Source organism: Paroedura picta, chromosome 5 (genome assembly GCF_049243985.1).
Source record: "Paroedura picta isolate Pp20150507F chromosome 5, Ppicta_v3.0, whole genome shotgun sequence".
In the NCBI taxonomy this organism is placed as follows: domain Eukaryota; kingdom Metazoa; phylum Chordata; class Lepidosauria; order Squamata; family Gekkonidae; genus Paroedura; species Paroedura picta.
In genome coordinates, this window is record NC_135373.1 from 16494723 (window position 1) to 16518868 (window position 24146).

At 49.0% G+C, this 24146-nt stretch overlaps 1 protein-coding gene and 1 long non-coding RNA gene across 2 annotated transcripts; one reads left to right on the top strand and one right to left on the bottom strand.

The window, feature by feature from the left end:
* Positions 1-332: 332 nt before the first annotated feature.
* LOC143837157 (cytochrome P450 2F3-like) lies at positions 333-10924 on the bottom strand. Its single transcript, XM_077336684.1, has 9 exons — positions 10636-10924; positions 8496-8658; positions 7010-7159; positions 5930-6090; positions 4176-4352; positions 3479-3620; positions 2356-2543; positions 1955-2096; positions 333-1516 (listed from the first exon to the last, which is right to left on the bottom strand). The coding sequence occupies exons 1-9, from the start codon at positions 10810-10812 to the stop codon at positions 1335-1337; spliced, it is 1482 nt and encodes a 493-aa protein (XP_077192799.1). The 5' UTR covers positions 10813-10924; the 3' UTR covers positions 333-1334.
* Positions 10925-11044: 120 nt separating this feature from the next.
* Positions 11045-16274, top strand: LOC143837159 (uncharacterized). Its single transcript, XR_013230927.1, has 3 exons — positions 11045-11633; positions 13029-13103; positions 15495-16274. It is a non-coding gene; the product is annotated as an uncharacterized LOC143837159 (long non-coding RNA).
* Positions 16275-24146: the final 7872 nt, after the last annotated feature.

Consider the following 24146-nt stretch of genomic DNA (forward strand, 5'->3'; position numbering starts at 1 on the left):
TTTCATTGCAACTTGGAGAGCCCTTATAGACTTTTTGCACAAAAAGGAAACCAAACGTGAACGGATGACCTGGGGGGTTGATGATTATGCGGGGCGGGATTTGATAACAGGAAAAAAGAGATCCCTTTCTCCTTCTGTAATTAAAAAGACAGTGACAAGTCATTCCAAAACGATGTGGACAGAACTGAGGGGGTTCAGAGGAGAGCGATGAGGATGATCTGGACCAGGGGTAGTCAAACTGCGGCCCTCCAGATGTCCATGGACTACAATTCCCATGAGCCCCTGCCAGCGAATGCTGGCAGGGGCTCATGGGAATTGTAGTCCATGGACATCTGGAGGGCCGCAGTTTGGCTACCACTGATCTGGAGCCTGGGGTCCGAGCCCTGTGAGGAAAGGCTGAGGGACTTGGGAATGTTCAGCCTGGAGAAGAGGAGGCTGAGAGGGGACAGAGTTGCTGTTTTTAAATATTTGAAGGGTTGTCACTTGGAGGAGAGCAGGGAAAGGTTCCTGTGGGCAGGACCTGCAGCAATGGCTTTAAGCTACGTGGAGAATTATATCAGCTAGATATCAGGAAAAAATTTTCCAGTCAGAGTAGTTCAGCCATGGAATGGATTGCGTAAGAAGGTGGGGAGCTCCCCCTCACTGGCAGCCTTCAAGATGCTGGGTGCTTCAGGCTAATCCTGTACAGAGCAGGGGGTGGGACTAGATGGCCTGCATGGCCCCTTTCCACTATAATGAATCTAAGTTCATAACTTTATTTGTATTTATTTGTATTTGTTGTAGAGAAAACTGGAAGCCTTTTCTTCATATTTTTGTATATTTCTTTTTCCCCCTGTCTTTTTGGTTTTGTACCCCCCCCACCCCTCTTTTATTTCTTTATCTTAGCTTTTATTATTTTTCTCTACAAAGGGCTCTTGATAAATATTTTTCAAAAAAGAAAGGAGAGGTTAATGGGGAGGACTCCTCCCTCAGCACGGTGGAAAAGCCAGGAGGAGCAGAAATGTGTGGGATTAACATGGGCGTGGGGGCAAGGAGGTTCTGGGGTCAGAGTAACCAGAGCGCATGGCCACCGAAGGAGAGGACAGAGTGTGGAGGAGGCAGGATGTCCCTTTAGGCTGCAGGTGCCAGATCACAGTGGCATGTCCACAGATGATCAGCGCAGCCAGCCGAGTGCTTGGTTAGAAAACTGCCTCCCTGCCAAGCTGGCCTGGAGCCTGTTCTGTGTGGACCCCCCAGCTGCCTTCTCCCTCCTCACCCCCCACCCCTTCATTCCCACAGTGTGGGCCAGGCTTTGTCATGCCCCAGTGAGGGGTGGTGGGTGGCCAGGCCCGGTTTCACCGGGGGAGGAGGCAGAACTGGTAGGGTCGAGGGATGCTCCCCAGTCCTGTAGATTCTGGGGTGATGTCGATGTCCTTGGGGGCCATCAGGGGCTTCAGCTTGAAGTTCTGCAAGATGGTGGTGAGGAAGATGAAGAGCTCCATGAGCGCCAGGCCTTCTCCCAGGCAGACCCGTTTTCCTGCAGGGGAAGGAGAGGGACAGAGCCATTGACCCTCCAAAAACAGGAACACACATGAACCTGCAATGTCCATCAAGGTCAGCTCTGTCTACTCAGACTGGAAGCCGCTCTCCAAGGTATCAGGCTGAGGTCTTTCCCATCCCCTCCTGCCCTCTCCTTTCTACTGGAGATGCTGCTGGGGATTGAACCTGGGACCTTCTGCATGCCAAGAGAGGCTCTTCCCCTGAGCAATAACCTCTTCCCATGGGTTTGGGGCTGGCAAGCAAAAGGGTCAGCCCAGGAGGCAAAGGGTGGGCCTTACTTGGCTTGAGAAAATTGTCCTGGACTGGCGTTGAGTGAATGGCTGGCAGAAGGGGAGGCAGATCAGCACAGTCCAGGAGCCCCGAACATACTCTAGCCCCTCTGGCAGTGGTCTACCCCACCTCCCTTTGTTCCTACCTGCCGAGAAAGCCATGAAGGCGTCATTCTTCTTGAACCGTCCGTTCTCATCCAGGAAGTGAGTCGGGTCAAAGGAGTTTGGATTCTTGAACTGTGTTGGGTCAAACTGAGATGTGCAGAGCAGCGGGATTATGTTCAGGTCCTGGGATAAGAGCAAGGCGGTCAGTACAGAGGCTCTGCCCAAAGGCCCATGGGGGTCAAACCACCCCCTCCCATGGGGGGTCAACCAAATCCTACAAAACCCCCAGAGATGACCAGCATGATTTGCTTTTTAAAAAATACCCCTTCCATGTCCTTCCTGGGGTGGGCCAAGAAGTGGGCAGCTGGGATTAGCATGGGGAGTCCTATGATCTGAACACTACTGTCCTGAATCTGTGAATGAGCTCCAAATTTATAGCGACCTTGGGGAGGACATATCCACGGAATTCGATGTCCCGTGTGACCGTGTGGGGCACCCCCATGGGGACGATGTCAGCAAAGCGCTGGATCTCATGGATGACAGCATCCGTGTAGGGCATCTTCTGCCTGTCCTCCATGCAGGGGCTGCGGTTCAGCCCGATGACCTGGTCAATTTCCTCATGGAGTTTTTCTGTAACAAAGAAGAGAGGCTGTCAAGGGCTGGAGGATGCAGGGGTGGCCAGGAACAGGTGGCAGTGACCCTGGAGGGACCACACCAACTGGACCTGCTGTGGGGAATGGCAGAAGAAAAGAGCCCTGGCAAGTGTTTCTCCCCCCCCCCCCCACACACACACTATGTAAAGCACGTGCAAGGACAGCTCGTCTTTACTTCTTCTGATATTAATGCTTATCACATAAGGGGGTTGGTAAAGCAGAAACAAATGCTTCTACAGCATAAAAGTTGATATAAAATAAAGGAAGCACTAAAATGTATTAAAATGCAAAGCCTGAAGGTGAAGCCCTGCTCTTGCTGGAAACCAAGCAAGAGAGACCCATCAACAGCTCATACAAAAAAAAAAGGGGGGGGGAAATCCTGGCAATCCTTTTTTCTTATTAGTGTGCAGATTTAAACTCTGAGATTTGTAGGAGAAAATTCAAGCAATAAAATAGGCGCAGAGTACAGGAACAGATGTGAACAGCATGCGGTTTAAGGAGATACCGCTTCAATTCAGTAAGAATCAAAATTAAACTGTGAATGCAGAAAACACCCTAGCTAGACTTAACCCATCAGATCTCAGAAGCTAAGCAGGGCCTACCCTGCTTAGTACTTGGATGCTAGACCACCAAATAAGTTGAGGGTCACAACATGAAGACATGCAATGACAAAACCACCTCTGAACATTTCTTGCCTTGAAGATCTCACAAGGGGTTGCCGTAAATCAGCTCCGACTTGAAAGTGCTTTCTACCAACAGCATGCAACATGTTCCATCCCTTGATGCTGCACACAGCTCATTTGCCCCCTCCCCATTCCCTTTTTCCCACATTGCCCCTCAGCTACCAAACATCACAGAAGAACCGGCCCCTCACTCTCCAAGGGCAGTCACCACCACCCCATCCCCAGTCACCTTCCACTTCAGGGTGCCTCAGGAGGATTCGGAGCCCGTACTTCAGGGTGGAGCTGACAGTCTCCGTTCCGGCAAAGAAGAGGTTCACTGTGGTCTTGGACATGGTGTCCTCATTGAAATAGGTGTTGGGATTGTTCTTCTCCTGAAAAGGGGATGAAACACAGATGTGGAACTCTGCTTATCCATGCTGGGAAGCCAGTCTTGCCAAGGCTGACAAAATGATCATGGGGGGTGGGGGTTGTGCAAGGAGATTCAGATCTAGTACTCTGCGCACTGCAACCCAGTTACCTGGTCTCTGGAATTTTAGGGACCTACCCGATTTCTGGTGCAAGACAGGCTCAAACTGAACTGTAATATAACCTGGGGCGGGGACCACCATTCCTTGTTGGGGGAGCACTCCTTTAGGGTCTTGACTTGCTTCCTGACGGCCCCTCAAATACTGATGTGCTGGGAAGCACTGCAAATTTTACAGCTCTTGGCACCCGGACAGATGTAGGCCACATTCCCCCCTGGTTTTATACCAGTCTCACTGCCATGGCTTGACCCCACAAAGGATCTTGGGAACTGGAGGCTGGTTGAGATGCTGGGCAATCTCACCTTCTTGCTTTGGCTCTCATGGCCCCTTCCCAGATCTACTCATGAGGAGCAAAAGTCCACTGTCAGGGATGCGTCTGAGCTTGGTGCAGCAGAAGGGTACCTGCTGGATTTTGATGAGGAAGCAGTCAATGAAGTCTCTCAGGTTGTTTGGGTCCAGCGTCTGCCTGTTCATCTCCAGCCGCTCACCCACAAACTCTGCCAGCTTCAGGTAGTTCTGGTAGATCTGGCGGTGGGGCCCTGGGATGTACTTCATGATCTCAGGGAAGGTGAAGAGCATCTGCAGCAGAAGGGGGAGGAAGTCATGGGTCACAGGAAAAGTCTTCCACTGTTTCTACAGATCTCTAGACAAGGGGTTCTTAAACTTTTCCTTCTCAGGACCCCTTCTTGCCTGAGAAATTTTTTCATGACCCCAAGTATATAAGCATGTAAAATAGGCATACCAATCAAACCGAATGCTTTAGTCAGGAGATGAGCTAACATTCCAAGGGATCCTCAGGTCCCACCTGGGATCTCTAATTCTCAACCAGGAACTAGAAAAGAGTTTATAGAGGAATATGCAGTGCAGCACAGGTTGGTGTACACCCTTTTAAAAAATAGGAGGAGAAGGAGGAGGGGGAAGAAGAAGAAGAGTTGGTTCTTATATGCCGTTTTTCTCTCTACAAAGAAGTCTCAAAACAGCTTACATTTGCCTTCCCTTTCCTGTCCCCACAACAGACACCCTGTGAGGGAGGTGGGGCTGAGAGAGCCCTGATATTACTGAAGAAGAACAAGAAGAAGAATTGGTTTCTTGTATGCCACTTTTCTCTACCCAGAGGAGTCTCAAAGCGGCTTACATTCACCTTCCCTTTCCTCTCCCCACAACACACATCCTGGGTGGGAGGTGAGGCTGAGAGAGCCCTGATATTACTGCTTGGTCAGAACAGCTTTATCAGTGTCGTGGCAAGCCCAAGGGGAGAAGGAGATGAAGGCAAACTCCTGCAGGCTCTCCAGAGTATCTTCCCTCAATATATTCCCTGCCTCTCCCCCCCCCTCCCCACTACCACAAGCACTCTATTTACAAGACGATGCATTCAAGTGTGGCACAGAAGCCTGGGGGCTTGAGAAGAAGCTAGCACAAAACAGCTCAGGAGCAAGGAGGGAAGTCTGCAGCCAGCTCAGGAACCAAATCAGGTGGCAGAACATGGGAAGCAGTGGGCAAGAAGCAGACACACAAGGGCAACAGTCACTGTTACTCCCTTGTGGGAGTTGCATACTGGCTAGAAGTCAACAGGATTCACAACCCCCACATTCAGTTACGCAACCCTGAATGGTGCTGTGATCCACAGTTTAAGAAGCTTTACTACAGGGATCAGTTGCTGCTTTGGAGGGTGGACGATATGATACTAGACCCTGCTGAGACCCCTCCCCACCGCTCCCCAAACCACCCCCACTCCCAACCCAAAGTTGGCAACCCTAATTAGGGACCATTCCCAGTCTGAGTGTTTGAGTCTCAAGGCAGCTAGACAAGCTCCCCCTGGATCTGACCAAGTAGGACAGCTGAGGCCTTTTGTTCACCCAGCAGGCAACTCAATGGCTGCAGGTAACTGGTAACAGGTAACAAGCCTCCCCTACTGTTTGTTTGCCCCCAGTGGTATTCAGAGACACACTGCCCCTGAACACTGTGGTTCTACTAGTTATTGCATACTTGAGAATGCATTTCCCACAGCATCTGGGTTGCGCCATTCTGCTGAATGTCCAGCACTGCAGGGAGGCAAGAAGTGGCAGAGATTGTGTTTCCCTCCATTGCAGTTCTTCTATAGAGGCATTCCTGGAGGTGGGAGCCCCAAGTCCCCACCCTCCCCATCTTGGACTCACTTGCCCCCAGGTGGAGCTCATGAGCTTCCAGTTTTTATTGATGAGGTCCATCAACATGAGGAATTTCTTGTCCGTGTATTCAAAGCGGCTTCCGAAAACCAGGGAGCAGATGATGTTGGAGCCGGCGCAACTCAGGAAGAAGGTGGGGTCAAAGGGCTTGCCTGTGAACACACCAAGAGGCAGCAGAGGGGGGGGGGAGATGATCCTCATGCAGGGATTATCAGTATAATTACAATATTTGTATCCTGCCTTTCCACCCTTGCTAGGCACCTAAACATTTAAATCATGCATGATCAAGTCAAGGCCCACCAAAACATGCTTCATTCAAACAATTCAAAAAAGGTAAAGCAATGAAAACACCACAGGGATCATTGGGGGAAAGCAAAATGAAGCACTCACTGGCAGAAGGGGGCTATAGAAGGGGACAGATGAAGTCCCAGAGGAGGGATGGGCAAGAATTGGCAATTCATAATGAACTCTGTCTTGTTTGTGGTTCATGAAGTGAAGTTTGTAGCAGGTGAACCAGGACAAATTTTCCATGAACTTCGTTGTTGTTCATGGTGGATACATTTCTGGACAAGCTGTCTCTGCTCAATATTAACCAAACTCCAAACCAACAGGGGGGGACATTTTCCAAAGGTTCCCCCCATCTGTATTTCAGAGCATTGGTGCCATGACTGAGAAGGCCCTTCCCTGGACTGCCTCCACCGAGTGAGCACCTGGGGCCTGGCTGGAAGGAGAAGCCATTACTTCCTCCTCTTTTGAGGCCTCCCAGTTCATACGAGAGGCACAGAGAGCACTTCTTCCTGTCTGGCAAAGCCTCTGAAGGCTGGTCTGTCAGAGCAGCTGCCCGGTTTTCTGGCCTGGCTTCAATGTCTCGACCAACAGCTTTGAATTCAGCAAGTGAATCTTTCCTGTGATCACTGATCTGGAGTAATAAACAGAGGCAGCAGCCCCACCCATGAAGGCAATTCTGCAGGCAGGCAGTTCTCCCTGTGCAGGAGTGCTTGGTCCATCAGGAGAAGAGGACACGGAGGAATGTGGGTAGTCTAAATCTCCCCAGCCCCGCCCCAGGCCAACCTTGGGTCTTGCGGAGCTCCTCCACCAGGATCTGGGCCTCCTCTTTGATCCGCTCCTCAATGGACCGCTTCCCCATGCCAAAGTTCTTGAAGGTGGTGATGGCAAATCGGCGCAGCTGCCTCCAACACTCCCCTGTGCCGTAGACAATCCCTGGGGAGAGAGCAAGGGGAGGCCAAGGGTCAGCTGTAGCCAGCAGCCACGGCCCTGGCAAGAGCCTGGGGGCCACGGGAGACAAGGGTCCGTCTGGAGAATGGCTCTGGACAGAAGCTCGCCAGGAGGCCTCTGATGCATGTGCAGCTGCATCTAGGACTCTATTTCACCCACATTGCACAACCCCAAACAGGCCTAAGAGTGTTGCCAGATTGACTGGACTGGGGAGGGGTCCTCTGCTTTCAAGATGCACCTTGCCCCCCCCTTACTCCTCCCAGAACTCACCCAAATTCAGAAGAATGTTGCTCCTTAACAGATGAGCTGATATCACCCAAATGCCAGCAAGCTGGGATTGTTGGGGACAGAGTAGACTACATGGTTTGAAGAAATTCTACCAGAGAGTTTTGCCCCAAAGTATCTCTCCCTATGTCACTTCCCCTGATATCAGCACCTTGGAAAGCAACCTCCCCCCCCCCACACACACACAATTCCCTGTGGGCTGCTCAAATCAACCTGCCAACTCTAAGCCCAAATGACCCAATTCCTGTACAATTCAAGAAGCACCAACCCTCCCCCCCAACTGCTGCTAGAGCAGGGGTAGTCAAACTGCGGCCCTCCAGATGTCCATGGACTACGATTCCCAGGAGCCCCCTGCCAGCGTTCGCTGGCAGGGGGCTCCTGGGAATTGTAGTCCATGGACATCTGGAGGGCCGCAGTTTGACTACCCCTGTGCTAGAGTGTGGACAAGCTCGGCCAGGCCAGCTCCAGTGTCCCCTCCCCCAGGCTAGGACTGCCAACTTTGGGCTGGGAAATTCCTGAAGATGTAGGGGAGGGATCTCAATAGAGAACAATGCCCCAGCCACCCTCCAAATCAGGTATTTTCAACAAAGGAACTGATCACTTTAGTCTAGTGTCATTTCATGAGAGTTCCAGGTCCTGCCTGGAGGTTGGCAAGGCTTCTGTAGGTTCCTCCCTCCACCTGCTGTTCTGTGCTGAGGCTCAGCTCCAGGAACACAGTGGAGATTTCCCTTGAACATACACAGAGTGCCCTTCCTTCCCGACTGAGCTGCTACACACAACTCTTATGAAACTGGGGCAGAGGGTGTGGAATGTGTGTCTTTCCCCAGCAGCCTTCAGGAGGGGCTGTGGCCCACTGTGTCATGCACTTGGTAGGCAGAAGGTTCCAGGTTCAATCCCCGGCATTTCCAGTTCAAGTCTCAGGGAGCAGGTGGTGGGAAATGCCTCTCTCTTCCTGAGACCCCGTAGAGCAGCTGCCAGCCTCAGTAGGTGATACAGATTCTGATGGCCCGAGCGTCTGATTCTGTGTACGGCTCACCGTTGCCTTTGCTCCACATCTGGACTGCAGGGAAGTCTCCGCGGCCGCTGAATTCTTCTGCCTTGTCAATCAAAGCCTCCTTCAGCACCTGGTAGCCAGAGAGGACCACGCAGGGCCGGGAGCCCAGGTAGAACGTGTACATCGGGCCATATGTCTTGCTGAGCTGGAAGGAAGGAAAGGCAGGTTTTCCATAAATCAGGATTTTGGAAGGGTTTTTATGTGTGTGTCTGTCTGTGTGTATGTGTGCTGCAGTTATCAGCTTCAGGTTAGGACCTTCCCGGTTTGGGGCAAGGCAGGGTTCTCAGTGGGGAATACCGTCCACACTCCAAAGTAGCCCTTCCAGGGAGCTTTGTGCCCCGGAAATGAGTTGCAATTCCAGGAGATCTCTCTGTCCTACCTGGAGGCTGGCAGGCTTAGCGTGTAAGAACACACAAGTGCAGTTGACTGCACAAAACAGATTGAAAAGCAAATAAATGTGAGCAGCTTAGGGCTGCCAACCTTCAGGTAGGGCCTGGAGATTTCCCAGAATTACTACCAATCTTCAGGTAGGGCCTGGAGATTTCCCAGAATTACTACCAATCTCCAGGTTATGGAGATCTCCTGGAAAAAATGGCTGCTGTGGAGGGTAGACTCTGTGGCACCCCGAAGAAGAAGAAGAAGAAGAAGAAGAAGAAGAAGAAGAAGAAGAAGAAGAAGAAGAAGAAGAAGAAGAAGAAGAAGAAGAAGAAGAAGAAGAAGGAGAGGAGGAGGAGGAGGAGGGAGGAGGAGGAGGAGGGGGAAGTATGTGGGGCTGAGAGAGCTCTGAGGGAGGCTGCTTTGTGAAAACAGCTCTAACAGGACTGGGACTAGACCATGCGGAGGAGGACCAGGGAATCAAACTTGGCTCACCAGATTAGAAGCCGCTATGCTGGCTCTTGTAGTATAGCATTTAAGGGCAGTGGCTTCTAATTACTTTATTATTATTGTTATTATTGTTATTAATTAAAATTGTATGACTGCCGCTCTCAGAGAACCGGCTCTTGGCGGTTTACAACATTTCAAATATAAATCAATACATTAAAACCATAAAAATCCCCCATTAAAACCCCATAAAACAATGCTGATTTACAAAGATGGCGATATAATAACTGTTCCCATAGAGGCTACTGGTTTGTACCCAGAATAAAACTTGGTTGGTCTTCCAGTTCCCCCTGGATTTGAGCTTTGTGGGGCAGCTTCAGACCAACACTGCCTCCCACCTGTAATGAACAGCTCAGATACTTAAACTGCCTGGCTTCAGAGCATTCAGATTGAAAGCCCTGTGCTTCTGCTGCTTCTGTGGGGGTGGGGGTGGGGGTGGGGGTGGGGGTGGGGGCTGCCTGTGCCCTCGACTCCCCTTCAAGCAAAGGAGATTTTTTTTCCTCAAGAGTTCTGCAGCCCTTGGCCCTTGCCTGTAAATGGCTTACTAATGCCAAGACAGCCTGTGGCATAAATAAAATCATGCCGAGTGGGCCAAAAAGAAGGCTGTGTTCTAGAGCAGGGGTAGTCAACCTGTGGTCCTCCAGATGTGCATGGACTACAATTCCCATGAGCCCCTGCCACCATTTGCTGGCAGGGGCTCATGGGAATTGTAGTCCATGGACATCTGGAGGACCACAGGTTGACTACCCCTGTTCTAGAGAGTCTCCACTCTGGACTTCCTCCTGGAGGCAGACAACACAGATCTCTGTCCCCACCTGACCCCCTTTGGATTTCAGCCCAGTGACCTGTCCTTGGCAGCATGAGAAGGAGACCTCCAGGGATCTCTTTGGACAGGAGGAGTCCCTCTGTCTCCTTCTGTTTGTCCCTGAAGCCGAAAAAAAAATGAATGAGAAAGAAAAGAAAGGTGCTGGAGGTCAGTCCTGCTCCCTAATGCCAGATGAGTTGGGGGTCTGATTGTCCTGTAGTAAAGCTGCGAGATTCTGCATGTGCACAGAGGCACTCTTGATCTCCATCACTCTCCCCTCCTTTCCCAAGTGGACCACGAATCTCAAGAGGAGATTCTGTGAGCCAGCCTTGCTCCAAGATGCCATCTGACACTCCATCGCCTCCAAGCCCGATCCGGGCCCCCAAGCTAAACCTCCCACCGCCGGGGCCCCAGGGGCCTAGAGCCTCTCCTCACTTCTCTCAGGGAGTTGATCAGCTCCTTCACGTCCACCTGGAGCATGTTGCCAATGAACGGGAGTGGAGTGGGCCCCGGGGGGAGGCTGTGGAACTTCTTCTTTGAAGAGAAGGTGAGGAAGAAGAGGCAGGAGATGACGGTGGCCAACAGAAGGGTGAAGGAGCCACTGAAGTCCATCGTGGTGGGGAACGCCGTCTCCGTGCAGCAGGTACAAGACTTGCTGGGCAGTTGCTGATCTTCTGCTGAACAGGCAGCTACAGAGAGAGAAAGAGAGTTAAGAGGACTAGGGAAATAAACTGGCACCAGCTTGTCTCAACCCACTTGGCAAACAAATGGTATCATGTGAACTGTCGTCCAACAACCTCAGCGGCAAGCGTTTGCAACTCCCCACTTGACTTCTGGGGCTTGGACAAGACCATTCCTGTGTTCAGGGGTAGAATCTTTCTGCAGAATTGTTTTTCTGAGCATCCAGCCAATTTTGTTCCACGAGTCAGACAGGGTGAGGGGCTCCCCAGGGCAATCCATTTCCCGCTCTGGCAACACACCCAGCATGTTGCTGTTGTTACAATAGTCCTGAAAAATAATTATTGCCAGGGGGATTGGCATCAACGTGCTCCTTGGAATAGATAGAATAGATAGAACAAAACCTCTGGAAAAGAGCCCACCCATGAAATGGGGTGGGTGACAACATTGTCATGTTCAGAGTTTAGTGGGAACCCAATCCACTTTGGACTAGGGGTATTTTCCCATTGATGTGACAACTGGCATCTCCACCCCTGCAACAAGACAGTCATGAACCCCCAAAAGAAGAAATTCCTCCTTAATTTTCTAAAATGCCACCAAACTGGCTGCCGAACAGGCTGGAATGGAACCAGATGGTTTGGGATCGCAAGGTCCGAGAGGGCCCCTTAGAAAAATGTTTCAGAATGTCCCTTTTGGGGGTAAAAACAATTCTGTCCTTTGACAGGCAACATTGAGAAAAATGAAGAAAGGGAAAGGTAAGTAAATATCACAAACTATGACCGTGCCTTGGTCATAAATTATGCCTGGATGGAAATGTGTGTCCTGTTGTAATTGTTGATTTCCTGGGATCGTGGTCAAGAACAGTTCTGATACATGTTTTCTGTCTGTTTCTGAATCTCCAGTTTGTATGGGAGGGATGGGGAACAGGGGGGGGGAGTAATGGAGGCTACGAATAGTCTATCTCCAATAATCTATAACGGGTAGTCAAACTGCGGCCCTCCAGATGTCCATGGACTACAATTCCCAGGAGCCCCTGCCAGCGAATGCTGGCAGGGGCTCCTAGGAATTGTAGTCCATGGACATCTGGAGGGCCGCAGTTTGACTACCCCTGATCTATAATAATAGAGCCTCTTGTGGCACAGAGTGGTAAGGCAGCAGACATGCAGTCTGAAAGCTCAGCTCATGAGGCTGGGAGTTCAATCCCAGCCGCCGGCTCAAGGTTGACTCAGCCTCCCATCCTTCCGAGGTCGGTAAAATGAGTACCCAGCTTGCTGGGGGGTAAACGGTAATGACTGGGGAAGGCACTGGCAAACCACCCCGTATTGAGTCTGCCATGAAAACGCTAGAGGGCGTCACCCCAAGGGTCAGACATGACTCGGTGCTTGCACAGGGGATACCTTTACCTTTACCTTTACCTTTAATAATCTATCTCCAGCTTCTCTTGGAAGGAGGCCTAAAGGAACTTGGGATCAATGCAAGAAGCAGAATTAATGTACAAACAGCTGCCAGAATTCTACTTCTTCAGTTCTGGAAATCGAGATGTCAATAATTAAACACTAGGAATGGAAGGCTTGGTCAATCATCGACCATTTGAAGTGGGTATTGACACGATCCTTTGGACTCCGTTTTGTGAGCCTTGTCTCCACATCACATAAAGAGGATGTATGGCCCTCCTGGGAGGAATGCAGATATAAGGGCTGGATGTGGCTTGTAGTGAGATAAGAAACCAATATCCCTGTTGAGTCCTAAGGATTCCATTGCTTTGAGAATTGTAATTCAGCAATTTCCCTTTCCAGTCTCTTCTGGAAGCTGAACTGCAAGGAACTTCTCCAAGATAAGAAATCTGGTAAAAAAAGAAGTTGAAAGGAACAAGAGTGTCAAATCTCTTGAAAAGCCCTAGGGGGTTCTCAAAACCTTCATACTGTATAGCACAGGTCAGGAAAGATAGTTCAGAGTTGAAGGGGTCACCAGCATGATTAACAAGCAGGAAAAAAAAAGCTTCCTTTGTAACCTGGAAGGAGACAAACAAAAATGACCACAAACTGACACGAAGGAAAAGCAAGCTGACAATCAGGGATACAAAACAGGGCTTTGATAAAATATGCCGCTAACAGCATGGAGACCAACAATGGGCAATTCTTTACTTTCAGAGCAGGAAACCAGCTAGGGAAGGAGGTGGACCACTGGATGACAATGGAATTAAAGAAGCACTAAAGGACGATAAGGCGATTGTTGAAAAGCTCACTGAATTCTTGCTATCCTGAAGATACAGGGCCAACGCCTCTTCCTGAGTGGATGTTTTCAGGACGGGGAGGATGTGGAGCTTTGTCAAATAGCAGTGACAAAGGAAGAAGGTCTAGAACCAGAAGATTCAGGAACTAAAAAAGGCAGTATTTCTTCACAGCATATAGTGAGTTTGTGGAACTCATTGCCACAGGATGTGGTCATAGTCACCAACTATCAATGGATACCCATCATTTATTTATTATGTATTTTTATGAATTGTATGACACCGCTCTTGGACTGGCCAGCTCATGGCAGCTAACAACAATTTAAACACAGGTTAAAATTACAAAAATAATCACGATAATATTCCTAAAGCATCAACTAAAAACCCCCAACCCACTTATAGTCCCCACTTTTGTGTTTCATGTACCCTGAAAATATGTGGGTTCCAGATCCACATGACTTTGGAATCATTGCAGCTGTCTTTAATTGTGAACGTACATGATACAAGCAGCACCAAGACTTCACTCTGCTAACCCTCCCCCGAAGACCCCAACTTATATACACTGTAAGAACCAGGGTGGGTAACCATTGGCACAGACCCCTTGAGTGACTCAAACCGATGGGCTGTCATGGTGGCTGCGATGCTTAGAGAACAGGGCTGAGTCTGCACTGGGCTTTTTATCATCTCATAAACATTGTCAAACGATCCATTTCGCTACTTTACCACCTCTCGTGTCACAGCATATGTATGTAAGTGCATTTCTGGTAAAAAAAAAAAAAAACATTTGAGGAACACTCAGAGAGCCCCAGTATTAAGTGTAGATGTTCTGTGTTTTGCCAGATTAACTTCCTGTCCCGTGACTCCAATGCTGATGTAGGAAAGCAGTCTGCTGCTGATTGGTCAGGGCATCAGTTCAAAGACTGCATGGTTCCCGGTTGCCATTCCATCACAAGACTTATTTTTGTCCTCATTTTGGGATCTGTTTTAAAGTGACTGCACTCCAACAGTCCACACTTCTCTGAGCGGAGATTTACTTTCCCCTTCTTGTTCTCTGTGAGGCTGCTGCCTCCCCTCCCCCCACTCTTACAGAAAAAGAAAGATGAACAAGCAGCCTCATGCTCCACTTACCCCTCTGCTGGCTTCCTCTGGCTGTATTGTCGGGAGTCAAAAGGCAGGAAATGAAGCATTCTCCAGCCTTGTGCTCCTTTAATGCTGGCTGAAGCTTCACCCAACCCCCCACCCTCCAATCAAGCAGGCAGGAGGCTGAAAATTGGGACACTGCAAATGCATAAGGGCAAGGCTGTAGATATGGGTTCAAATCAACCAGAATTTGGCAAGATTTACAGTGGAAAAAATGTGAGTACAGACGCACTCTAAGTGTACCTGACCCTCCCTCGGCCCATGTGCTCGGTCCTCAGTAGGATCACCCATGTGCTCGCATACACAACAAACACTCTAACACTTAGTTACACGCAAAAAAATCTGGTAGCACCTACAGAAGCCTATTGGCTGAGAGGATAGCCTGCTCCACCAATCACCAGCTAAAGCAGGGGTAGTCAAACTGCGGCCCTCCAGATGTCCATGGACTACAATTCCCAGGAGCCCCCTGCCAGCGAATGCTGGCAGGGGGCTCCTGGGAATTGTAGTCCATGGACATCTGGAGGGCCGCAGTTTGACTACCCTTGAGCTAAAGGATAAAGAGAAGAGGAGTTACACAAATGTCTCTAGCTAAAATAAACAGAATGGGTCTCTGTTTCGAATTCTTCTTCAGACACAGCCTAATTTTGTGAATTGTTCTCCAAAAGCAATCTTTACCAATAATATGTGACCTTGGGAGTCTTACTTCCCACAGCATGCATTTGTACTCCAGTCATCGGAGGCTTATCAGAATAGAAGAAGACACTTTACTACACAAACTTCTCTGCATGAACTTTATTCCATGTTGATGTCTAGAGGCAACACAGGTTCTTATTTTGGTTGTTATTTGTACTGTTCTCCAGAATCTTTTCTTCTGGCCAGAGTAAGACAAAAGGTTTACTATCGAGCACCTTGCAAGGTGGCCAGTTGTAAGTGGGGGGACGGGGACAAGGGAACTGCTTACCTGCACCTCAGGCTTTTTAGTAACACATTGGACTGCCAGCAAATATGGGATGCAGCTATTTCTATACGAATGAGAATTTCCTGCTCCTTCAGTCCCAAAACGCAACAGGAGCCAGACACCAATCTGTCTGTCTGCCAGTTTTAGCCAAGTCCTGAGACTACCATCCTGAGGTCTTGGGGGAGGGGGGGGAGAGAAGAGGAGCTAAATTTTTGTATCCTGCTTTTCCCTACTTGGAGGAGTCTCAAAGCAGCTTACAACTGCCTATCTTTCCTCTCCCTACCACAGACACCCTGTGAGGCAGGGCTGAGAGAGTTCAGAGAGAACTGGGACTGGCTCGAGTTCATCCAGCTGGCTGGCTGCATGTGGAGGAGGACCAGGGAAATCAAACCTGGCTTTCCATATGAGAGGCTGCCGCTCTTAACCACTGCACCAAGTAGAAGAGGAACAGTACATGACTTGGCTTGCAGTAATAATTTCCAGCTGGATCTTTGAACTTTGGGCTGGATGCCAACATAGCAAGACAAGTTCCAACACCAGGATGGTTTCCAAGGACTTCAGCCTTTTTACCTCTGCAGCAGGTAGGTCTTATTTTTGGACTGGCCTTTGCTCCCCACCTTCCCAGTAATTGCTTTTGGTGTTTAAAGTTCCAGTGCGATCATGGATGGTGACTTTCACCTGCGACTTCTCCAAACAAAAAATCCTTCTTAGAACTGTCAATGAGGATCACAGGAAACCCTTAGTTTGAGGAACAGGACTCTTGGTCTACCTTTGAGTTATGAAGGAAAAAGGATTCACAAAACTAACACAAGATTGGCAGAAATCCCCCCCCCCATTGGGGGTTGGGCACAGATGGGGCTGATCTTTGCTCTCTTTTGTTGTGAAACAGAATCTCCAGGCTGTCTTGGACCAATTTGAAAAAGCCCAGAAATGACTAAGCAGAGAATTTTGCAAGGCTGTTTGATTATTTTGCAAGTTTGTTTGGCAAATAACTTTACTTGGTCAAATACCAGCTCCTTGCAACATCGTATCTCTTTTTGTTAGCGAACTTTACACTACCCAACTGTCTGAAGATTTCTAGTTCTTCCAAATTTGTTTGGGCAAGTTCTGGTCAACAAGAACAGGGAGGGTCACTCCCCTGGCTCTTCCCAGTGGAATCCATCCAGGTGCTGCGTTAAGTTCTTCAAAACATAACTATCTTCAAAACATACCTTTTTCAAAATGGAATCGCTATCTTTTAAAAACGTGATAACTTTGTGGATTAAGACAGTGTCCATGGAGGACACATAAGACCGTAGAATAGAATATTTACAGTTAGCTTAAGTAGCTTTTTTTGCTATTTACTGCATTTATGTATTTTAGAAGAAGAAGAGTTGGTTCTTATATGCCCCTTTTCTCTACCCAAAGAAGTCTCAAAGTGGCTTACATTTGCCTTCCCTTTCCACTCCCCACAACACACATCCTGCGAGGTGGGTGAGGCTGAGAGAGCCCTGATATCACTGCCCGGTCAGAACAGTTTTATCAGTGCTGTGACAAGCCCAAGGTCACCCAGCTGGCTGCATGTGGGGGAGCGCAGAATCGAACCTGGCTCGCCAGATTAGAAGTCCGCACTCCTAACCACGACACCAAACTGGCTCTCTTTTATTGGTTTATATCTACAACGTTGTATGTCACCCAAAGATGGCGGGCTCAAGAGGGGCGGCTTATAAATCTCAGTAATAAATAAACAAACAAGCAGTGGGGAGATATTCTCTATCTTGGTATATCTGCAGGGCCATCTTTCCCACTCAGGGTTAACCTTTCAACTGCTAGCACAGCCTGGATTGGACCTCTGAGTCCTCCCAGCAGCCACCTGGGAACCAGATCTGGATTGGGGCCATTTGGCATGGAGAGGAGTATTTAACTCCTCCCCTGCCATTTTTGGGATTATTGACCCATAGACTAGAGTTAACAAATCTGGACTGGGGAAATTCATGGAGATCTGGGGGCTAGGGAGGGAGATCCATGGGGCTGTGATGCTGTTTTGGCCCACCCTCCAAAGCAGCCATTTTCTCCTAGGAATTGCTGTCATGGGAATCCATGTTGCTTTTCAGTAGAGTGGCTAGATCGGAGTCCAGCAGCACCATAAAAATAACAATAGCAACAATAGCAAAAATAATAAATAATTTTTGTATTTATAACCCGCCCTACCTTGAAGGTTCAGGGTGGGTAGCAACATATACAATAAACAATAATTCAATTTAAGCATTAATATCACCAATACTGTACATTCAATTTAAAATAGATCATTCTAAAGCAGCCCCCTCTCTTCTGATGATGTCCTGAGCAGACTGAGGTTTTGAGCAGGGAGGTCATGTTTCCCCAATATTCTCTCTGGCCTCAAACATAGGCCAGGTGGAACAGCTCTGTTGTGCAGGCCCAAAGACGCAGCTGTTTGGCATGCCCTTCCTTCCCTTGGCCCCACCCGGGCAGTGCAGAATAGGGTTCTGCGCCACGTTGTCCGAATTGGCCACTCTGGGCCACCGCAGCCAGCGCCTCACCGTGGGGGGGAGGGTGCGCAGCCAGGCCCCCTCCCTCCCCCCCCTCCCCGCGGTGAGGCTCTGGCTGCAGCGGCCTGGAGCAGTCAATTCCGACAACGCGGCGCACAACCCTAGTGCAGAACTGACTCTACACTACCCAGGAAGGGTGTCCAGGGATATTTAAAGAACACACAAAACAGCTGAGTTTCTGTCACAACTAAGCTACTTGGTGGCTCTTCAGCTGAATCACATCTGAATTGATCCAGGCAGCTTTGAATCGGCTGATTAAAACTGATGGGATGTGTGATTAGACAGATAGATATTTATAATATGGTCATAGACCAATAAGATCGAGTAATCAAAGATTTAAATTACAGTGTTAGAGAACTATAGCAAACTCTGTTTAATATAAAAACCATGCAACTGTTAGGTAAGTTTAAAATTATATCATTTTTATCCCAGCCCTGGATTCACTATCAGTCAGTGGGTTTTACAAGCTATAGCAAGGAACTTTACTACCAGCACTGCAAATTGCGGGTTTCCACCTTCCATTAACTGCTTGGCATTTTCCAAGTTGGTGTGATGATTGTTCAACAGAGGGGTAATTGATTTAGGCACCTCTGATTCAGCATTGATTCATCTTATCCAAATCAAATCGCACACCCATACTCTGGAAATATCCAAACCTGCCCAGAAGCGGTCAACCCTCGCCCCACCCTCTGTCCCCAACCCCACCATGGCTGGGAACTCCAGGGATCTCACACCCCAACCTCATCCCTGAGGGTCGCTTCTGTTCTTTTCCCTAAAGATGGCCGCACAGGTGTGGGAAAGGCACTGACTGTTATCTGTCAAAGCTTCAGATCCAAGGCAGAGGCATTTCTTGATGCTCAGCCAATCTCCCTCAGCCTAGTTCTTAGAAATCAAATCTGCTTTCCTGGAACGTGCACATCTGGCTGTCCTAAGAAGAGCAATCCCAGTTTTGGGCGTTTCTCAGTGCTGCAGGGGAGGAAAAGGGCTCAGCAGCTGGAAAGGCTGCTCCTGGGCTGCTCCTGGAGAATTAATGCTTTGTAAAGTTGGAAAGATTCAGATATTTTTCTCAGAAATGGGCAACTGAAATCTAAGGAGTCAGTTCTTTGGCCCAAGGAGCTGTCCACTCTACCAGGAAGAAAGTCTCCACATTCTTGGGGGAGAGAAAGATCAGTCCCCAGAAAGGTGGCAGGGATTGGGGCCTATTCCGCTCATGCAGCAAGTGCTTGGCCATAGAGCCAGACTGTGCAGGATAAGCCGGCCAAGCCCTGATCAAACCCCTGGTAGGAAGGTCAGGGAGCCGCTTTCTGAAATGCCCCTTCTGTTCAAAGGGACATCAAAACAAGCCATGGACTGATCTTGTTTCCCTTTCTTCAGAACAGACGCTTTTTCTTCACTCGGGACTGCTTTTGATGATACAGAGGCTAAACTTCTGAAAAACTGGATGGTACGGTTTGATATGAAAAGGAGCACACCAACTAGCTACTAAAAAGATGTTGCGTATTCCAACCCAGCTGTACGTCGAGGCCTGCTGGCCAGGGAGGAGGGTACTCCAGGTGTGGTCTGACCAGTGCCGTATACAATGGGACTATGACATCTTGTGACTTTGATGTGATGCCCCTGTTGATACAGCCCCAAATGGCATTTGCCTTTTTTACCGCTGCATCACACTGCCTGCTCATGTTTAGTTTACAATCCACAAGTACTCCAAGGTCTCGTTCACACACAGTGTTACCTAGAAGCTTATCCCCCATCCAGTAGGCATGCTTTTCATTTATCTGACCCAGATGCAGAACTTTACACTTATCTTTATTAAATTGCATCTTGTTCTCATTTGCCCATTTCCCCATTGTGTTCAGATCTCGTTGAACTCTGTCTGTATCTTCCAGAGCCATATGGCAACCTGAACAGTTTATGAAAACTTCAAAGTAAAGAAAACTGTAGAAATCTGTAATTTCCTAAGCTAAGGAGCGTATCCTATATTCTAAAATTTGAAAGGCATGTAGAGAGAGAAGGATGGAGGAATTCCATTTTAGCCATTTTTTGATCCGTTGCTCAGTCTGATGCTGTGCTAAAAGTATTCTTGTGGACATTTTCTTTTTAATATTTATTTATTTATTTATTTTAAATTTATACCCCACCTCTCACAACAATGTTGCCTTGAGGCTGCTTACAGAATAAAACAATATAGCATAAAATCCCATTAAAACATAGATAACATTGATCACAATATCAAAATAGCTATAAAGATGATGGTATAAATCGATATTCCCCAACCCAACTCAGTTGATTCCAACAAAGGACAAATATCATGAATATCTTAATGGTGTAAATCTGGGTCTAGATAATGCAGGACCCCCAGATCGTAACTCCTGTCAACCCCCTGCCCCCCGGCCTCAACCAAATGCCTGGTGGAAGAGCTCAGTCTTGCAGGCAACGTGGAACCTAGTTAGCTCTGTCAGGGCCCTTAGCTCTTCCACCAGGTTGGGGCCAGGGCCAAGTGAATATCCCGGGGGCCCAGGACAACCAGCAGATTCCTACCCTATTTTAATAAATAGTTGATAACTTTGGATGCTGCTGGTGGTTCTTTGTACCACTTAAACCTCCACCATCTTAGACATGCTATGTCTGTTCTGCCACACCTGATATAAAATTATCTGAGATAACATATCAGTTTTACCCAGGCCACACGAACAAAGAGATTCTGAATATGGGATGTTACAAAACCCTCCTTGCAATTCTTCAGTAGGGTTAGTGCTAATATGAGCCAGAGCAAATGCCCAAGCATAATGAACAACTATATTGCGCATGGTGGCAAGACTGAGGTGGTAAAGGGTCAAAGAACTGGGTTGCCAGCTCTGGGTTGGGAAATACTGGGGGACTTTGGGGATGGTGCTGGGAAAGTAATGCTATGGAGCCCACCCTTCAAAGCAGCCATTTTCTCTCTGGGGGAGCTGATCTCTGCAGTCTCAAGGCTAGCATCCCTAGCAGGAAGACTTGCGCTTACTTGTTCCCTCGCAAGAGATCTCTAGAGCAGAATTTTTCAGCTGTGAAAGGATCAGCATTGGGGAAGGCGGGTTGATTCTTCTGACCCCCCTCTTCTGACCCCCCTCACACACACACACACACACACACACACACACACACACACACACACACACACACACACACACACACACTTTAGCTCGAGCAAAGAGTCATACACATGCCTGCCTGCTGCTTGGCAAAAGCTAAACCAGTTGCACAGGTGTATGCATCTGTGTGTCTGTGTGTGTGTCTGTGTGGTTTCCACCAGGAAAAGAAGCACCCCCCTTTTAGTTCGGGGAGCCTTCTCTTGGGCTGCTCCTTGAAATCAAATTACCCCTAGTAAGATTTTGTTTATTTTATTTCACTTTATTTACTTTCTCTATCACCTGCCTTCCTCACCAAAATTCCAGACCCCATTGCACATGCACGGGTGGTGTGGCTTGCTCCTGAGCAGTGTGCTTTTAATTAAGCCATAAAATCACAACTCTCCCTGCAGGCTGTTTGGCTTTGCTTCTCAGGGGTTGAGACAGGGAGCAGGTGTGAAAGGTTTCCTGCAGCTCTGCCTGCTTAAAAGTTGGCACATCGACTTCCTCTGCCAGGTTCCCCTTGCCCTGTGGAGACTGGCACCTGATCCCAGCCTTGGCATGCTGCCACGCCCCTGGCATTACAAAAGAGGCTCACGAGTCCTGGATTCAACCCACTCCCACCCTGGTTGCCAGCCTCCTGGTAGTGACAGGAGATCTTCTGGGAAGATAACTGATGTTTCATCAGACTGGAGGGAGGTGAGTAGCGGGGTACCTCAGGGCTCGGTGCTCGGCCCGGTACTTTTTAACATATTTATTAATGATGTAGATGAGGGGGTGGAGGGACTACTCATCAAGTTTGCAGATGACACCAAATTGGGAGGACTGGCAAATACTCCGGAAGATAGAGACAGAGTTCAACGAGATCTGAACACAGTGGAAAAATGGGCAAATGGGAATAAGATGCAATTTAATAAAGATAAGTGTAAAGTTCTGCATCTGGGTCAGAAAAATGAAAAGCATGCCTACTGGATGGGGGATACGCTTCTAGGTAACATTGTGTTTGAATGAGACCTTGGGGTACTTGTGGATTGTAAGCTAAACATGAGCAGGCAGTGTGATACAGCGGTAAAAAAGGCAAATGCCATTTGGGGCTGTATCAACAGGGGCATCACATCAAAATCACAAGATGCCATAGTCCCATTGTATACGGCTCTGGTCAGACCCCACCTGGAGTACTGTGTGCAGTTCTGGAGGCCTCACTTCAAGAAGGACGTAGATAAAATTGAAAGGGTACAGAGGAGAGCGACGAGGATGATCTGGGGCCAAGGGACCAAGCCCTATGAAGATAGGTTGAGGGACTTGGGAATGTTCAGCCTGGAGAAAAGGAGGTTGAGAGGGGACATGATAGCCCTCTTTAAGTATTTGAAAGGTTGTTACTTGGAGGAGGGCAGGATGCTGTTCCCGTTGGCTGCAGAGGAAAGGACACGCAGCAATGGGTTTAAACCAGTGGTCTCCAACCCCCAGTCCAGGGACCAGCACCGGTCCGTAGATCAGTTGGTAGCAGGCCGCAGCTCCTTGTCCTCCCTGGCTGCTGCCTGGGGGGCTGCCCTGCCACTCTGTCCCCAGCTCGCCTTTGGTGCTCTCAGCGTGGCACTGCACAGCTGCTGCTGGCAGCGCCCCCCCCAGTGGGCAGTGGGAAGTCAGGGGCGCCAACAAGAAAGCAAGTGGAGCAGGGGCTCAGGCAGTGGCGGCGTCCCTCGGCAAAAGACTATCCCCCCCCTCCCGGGCCTCAGTACAATTATCAAGCGTTGACCGGTCCCCGGTGATTAAAAGGTTGGGGACCACTGGTTTAAACTACAAGTACAACGTTGTAGGCTAGATTTCAGGGGAAAAAAATTTCACAGTCAGAGTAGTTCAGCAGTGGAATAGGTTGCCTAAGGAGGTGGTGAGCTCCCCCTCACTGGCAGTCTTCAAGCAAAGGTTGGATACACACTTTTCTTGGATGCTTTAGGATGCTTAGGGCTAATCCTGCGTTGAGCAGGGGGTTGGACTAGATGGCCTGTATGGCCCCTTCCAACTCTATGATTCTATGATTCTAAGATTCTATGATTCTATGATTCTACCTCTGGTTCTCCATTAAACATAGGAATCCTGCCCTCCTCAGATCATATTGCCCTGTAATTGTATTGAATGTATCTTCTCTCTCATGCAATGCCAATAAAGGTGTACATACATATGTAAGTAAGTAAGTAAGTAAGTAAGTAAGTAAGTAAGTAAGTAAGTAAGTAAGTAAGTAAGTAAGTAAGTAAGTAACTGACCTCTGGGCAACAGGGATGAGTTCATCTTGAGAAAATGATTCTGTGGCCAAATTGCTCTAGCAGCCCCAATTCAGTTCCTAGTGTAAACTGCCGCCAGCCTGCATGTAGAGAGGGGTAGTCGATAACAGTGGTCCCCAACCTGCGGTCCGCAGCCCGGTGCCGGGCCATGAAGGCCATGGCACCGGGCCGCGGTTCCCTCTCCCCGCCCCCCCCCCCCCCGCAGTAAAAAACTTCCCAGGCCGCAAGCTTGCGGCCTGGGAAGCTTCTTACTGCGGGAGGGGGGGGAGAGGGAATCAGGGCCGCGCTGCGCGGTGGGGCAGTTGCCCTGCCGGTCCCCAGCCGAAAAAAGGTTGGGGACCACTGGTCTATAAATCAAACAATCTGTTCCACATAATATATTTCTGGTAAGGGCTTGGAGGTGAAGCTGGTCTCATGGCTTAAGTGCCACTCAGCACTTAACACCCACTCAGGGCAGCTGTCCCGCCCCTGAGTGCCTCCTCCTCCAACCAGCTTGCCTGTCTATCCAGTGGCCAGCCAATCACCTTCCGTCCCCCACCCCTGACCATTCCCTTCTCTTTCAACTTCCCTCAGATCTCTGCTGCATGAGAGCTGCCCCTGCTGATGAGTTCCCTTCCTGGGGGCCTGCAGCCTGCAGCCTTTCCAGGTCCTGGGGGGGGGGGGGTGACAGAAACCATCCACAGAGTTCTCACCCCCCCCAATCTAGCGTCCGTTATATTACTGCATGCAATGGGCTTGGCCTCTAGTAAGTGAATGAATGAATGAATGAATGAATGAATGAATGAATGAATTAATGAATGAATGAATGAATGAATGAATGAATGAATTCCTCTATTTGGCTTCCAGGAATTTAGGGACCGTACCTAACAAGGCACATTTATGATAATTTGAAATGTCTTCCCTCAACATCTCTCATGTTTTGATTCTGCTTCCAAAATGGCTGGATTTTCACCTTCATCCCTGACCGTGAGACCATCTCATCACAGGTCCGCATGTTGACAGACC

Coding starts and splice junctions, on each gene's coding strand:
- LOC143837157 (XM_077336684.1), bottom strand. CDS start 10,812: ATGGACTTCAGTGGCTCCTTCACCCTTCTGTTGGCCACCGTCATCTCC. Junction 8,659..10,635: donor TGATCAACTCCCTGAGAGAA/GTGAGGAGAGGC, acceptor CCTTCCTTCCAG/CTCAGCAAGACATATGGCCC. Junction 2,097..2,355: donor GTGGATATGTCCTCCCCAAG/GTCGCTATAAAT, acceptor CTCTTATCCCAG/GACCTGAACATAATCCCGCT.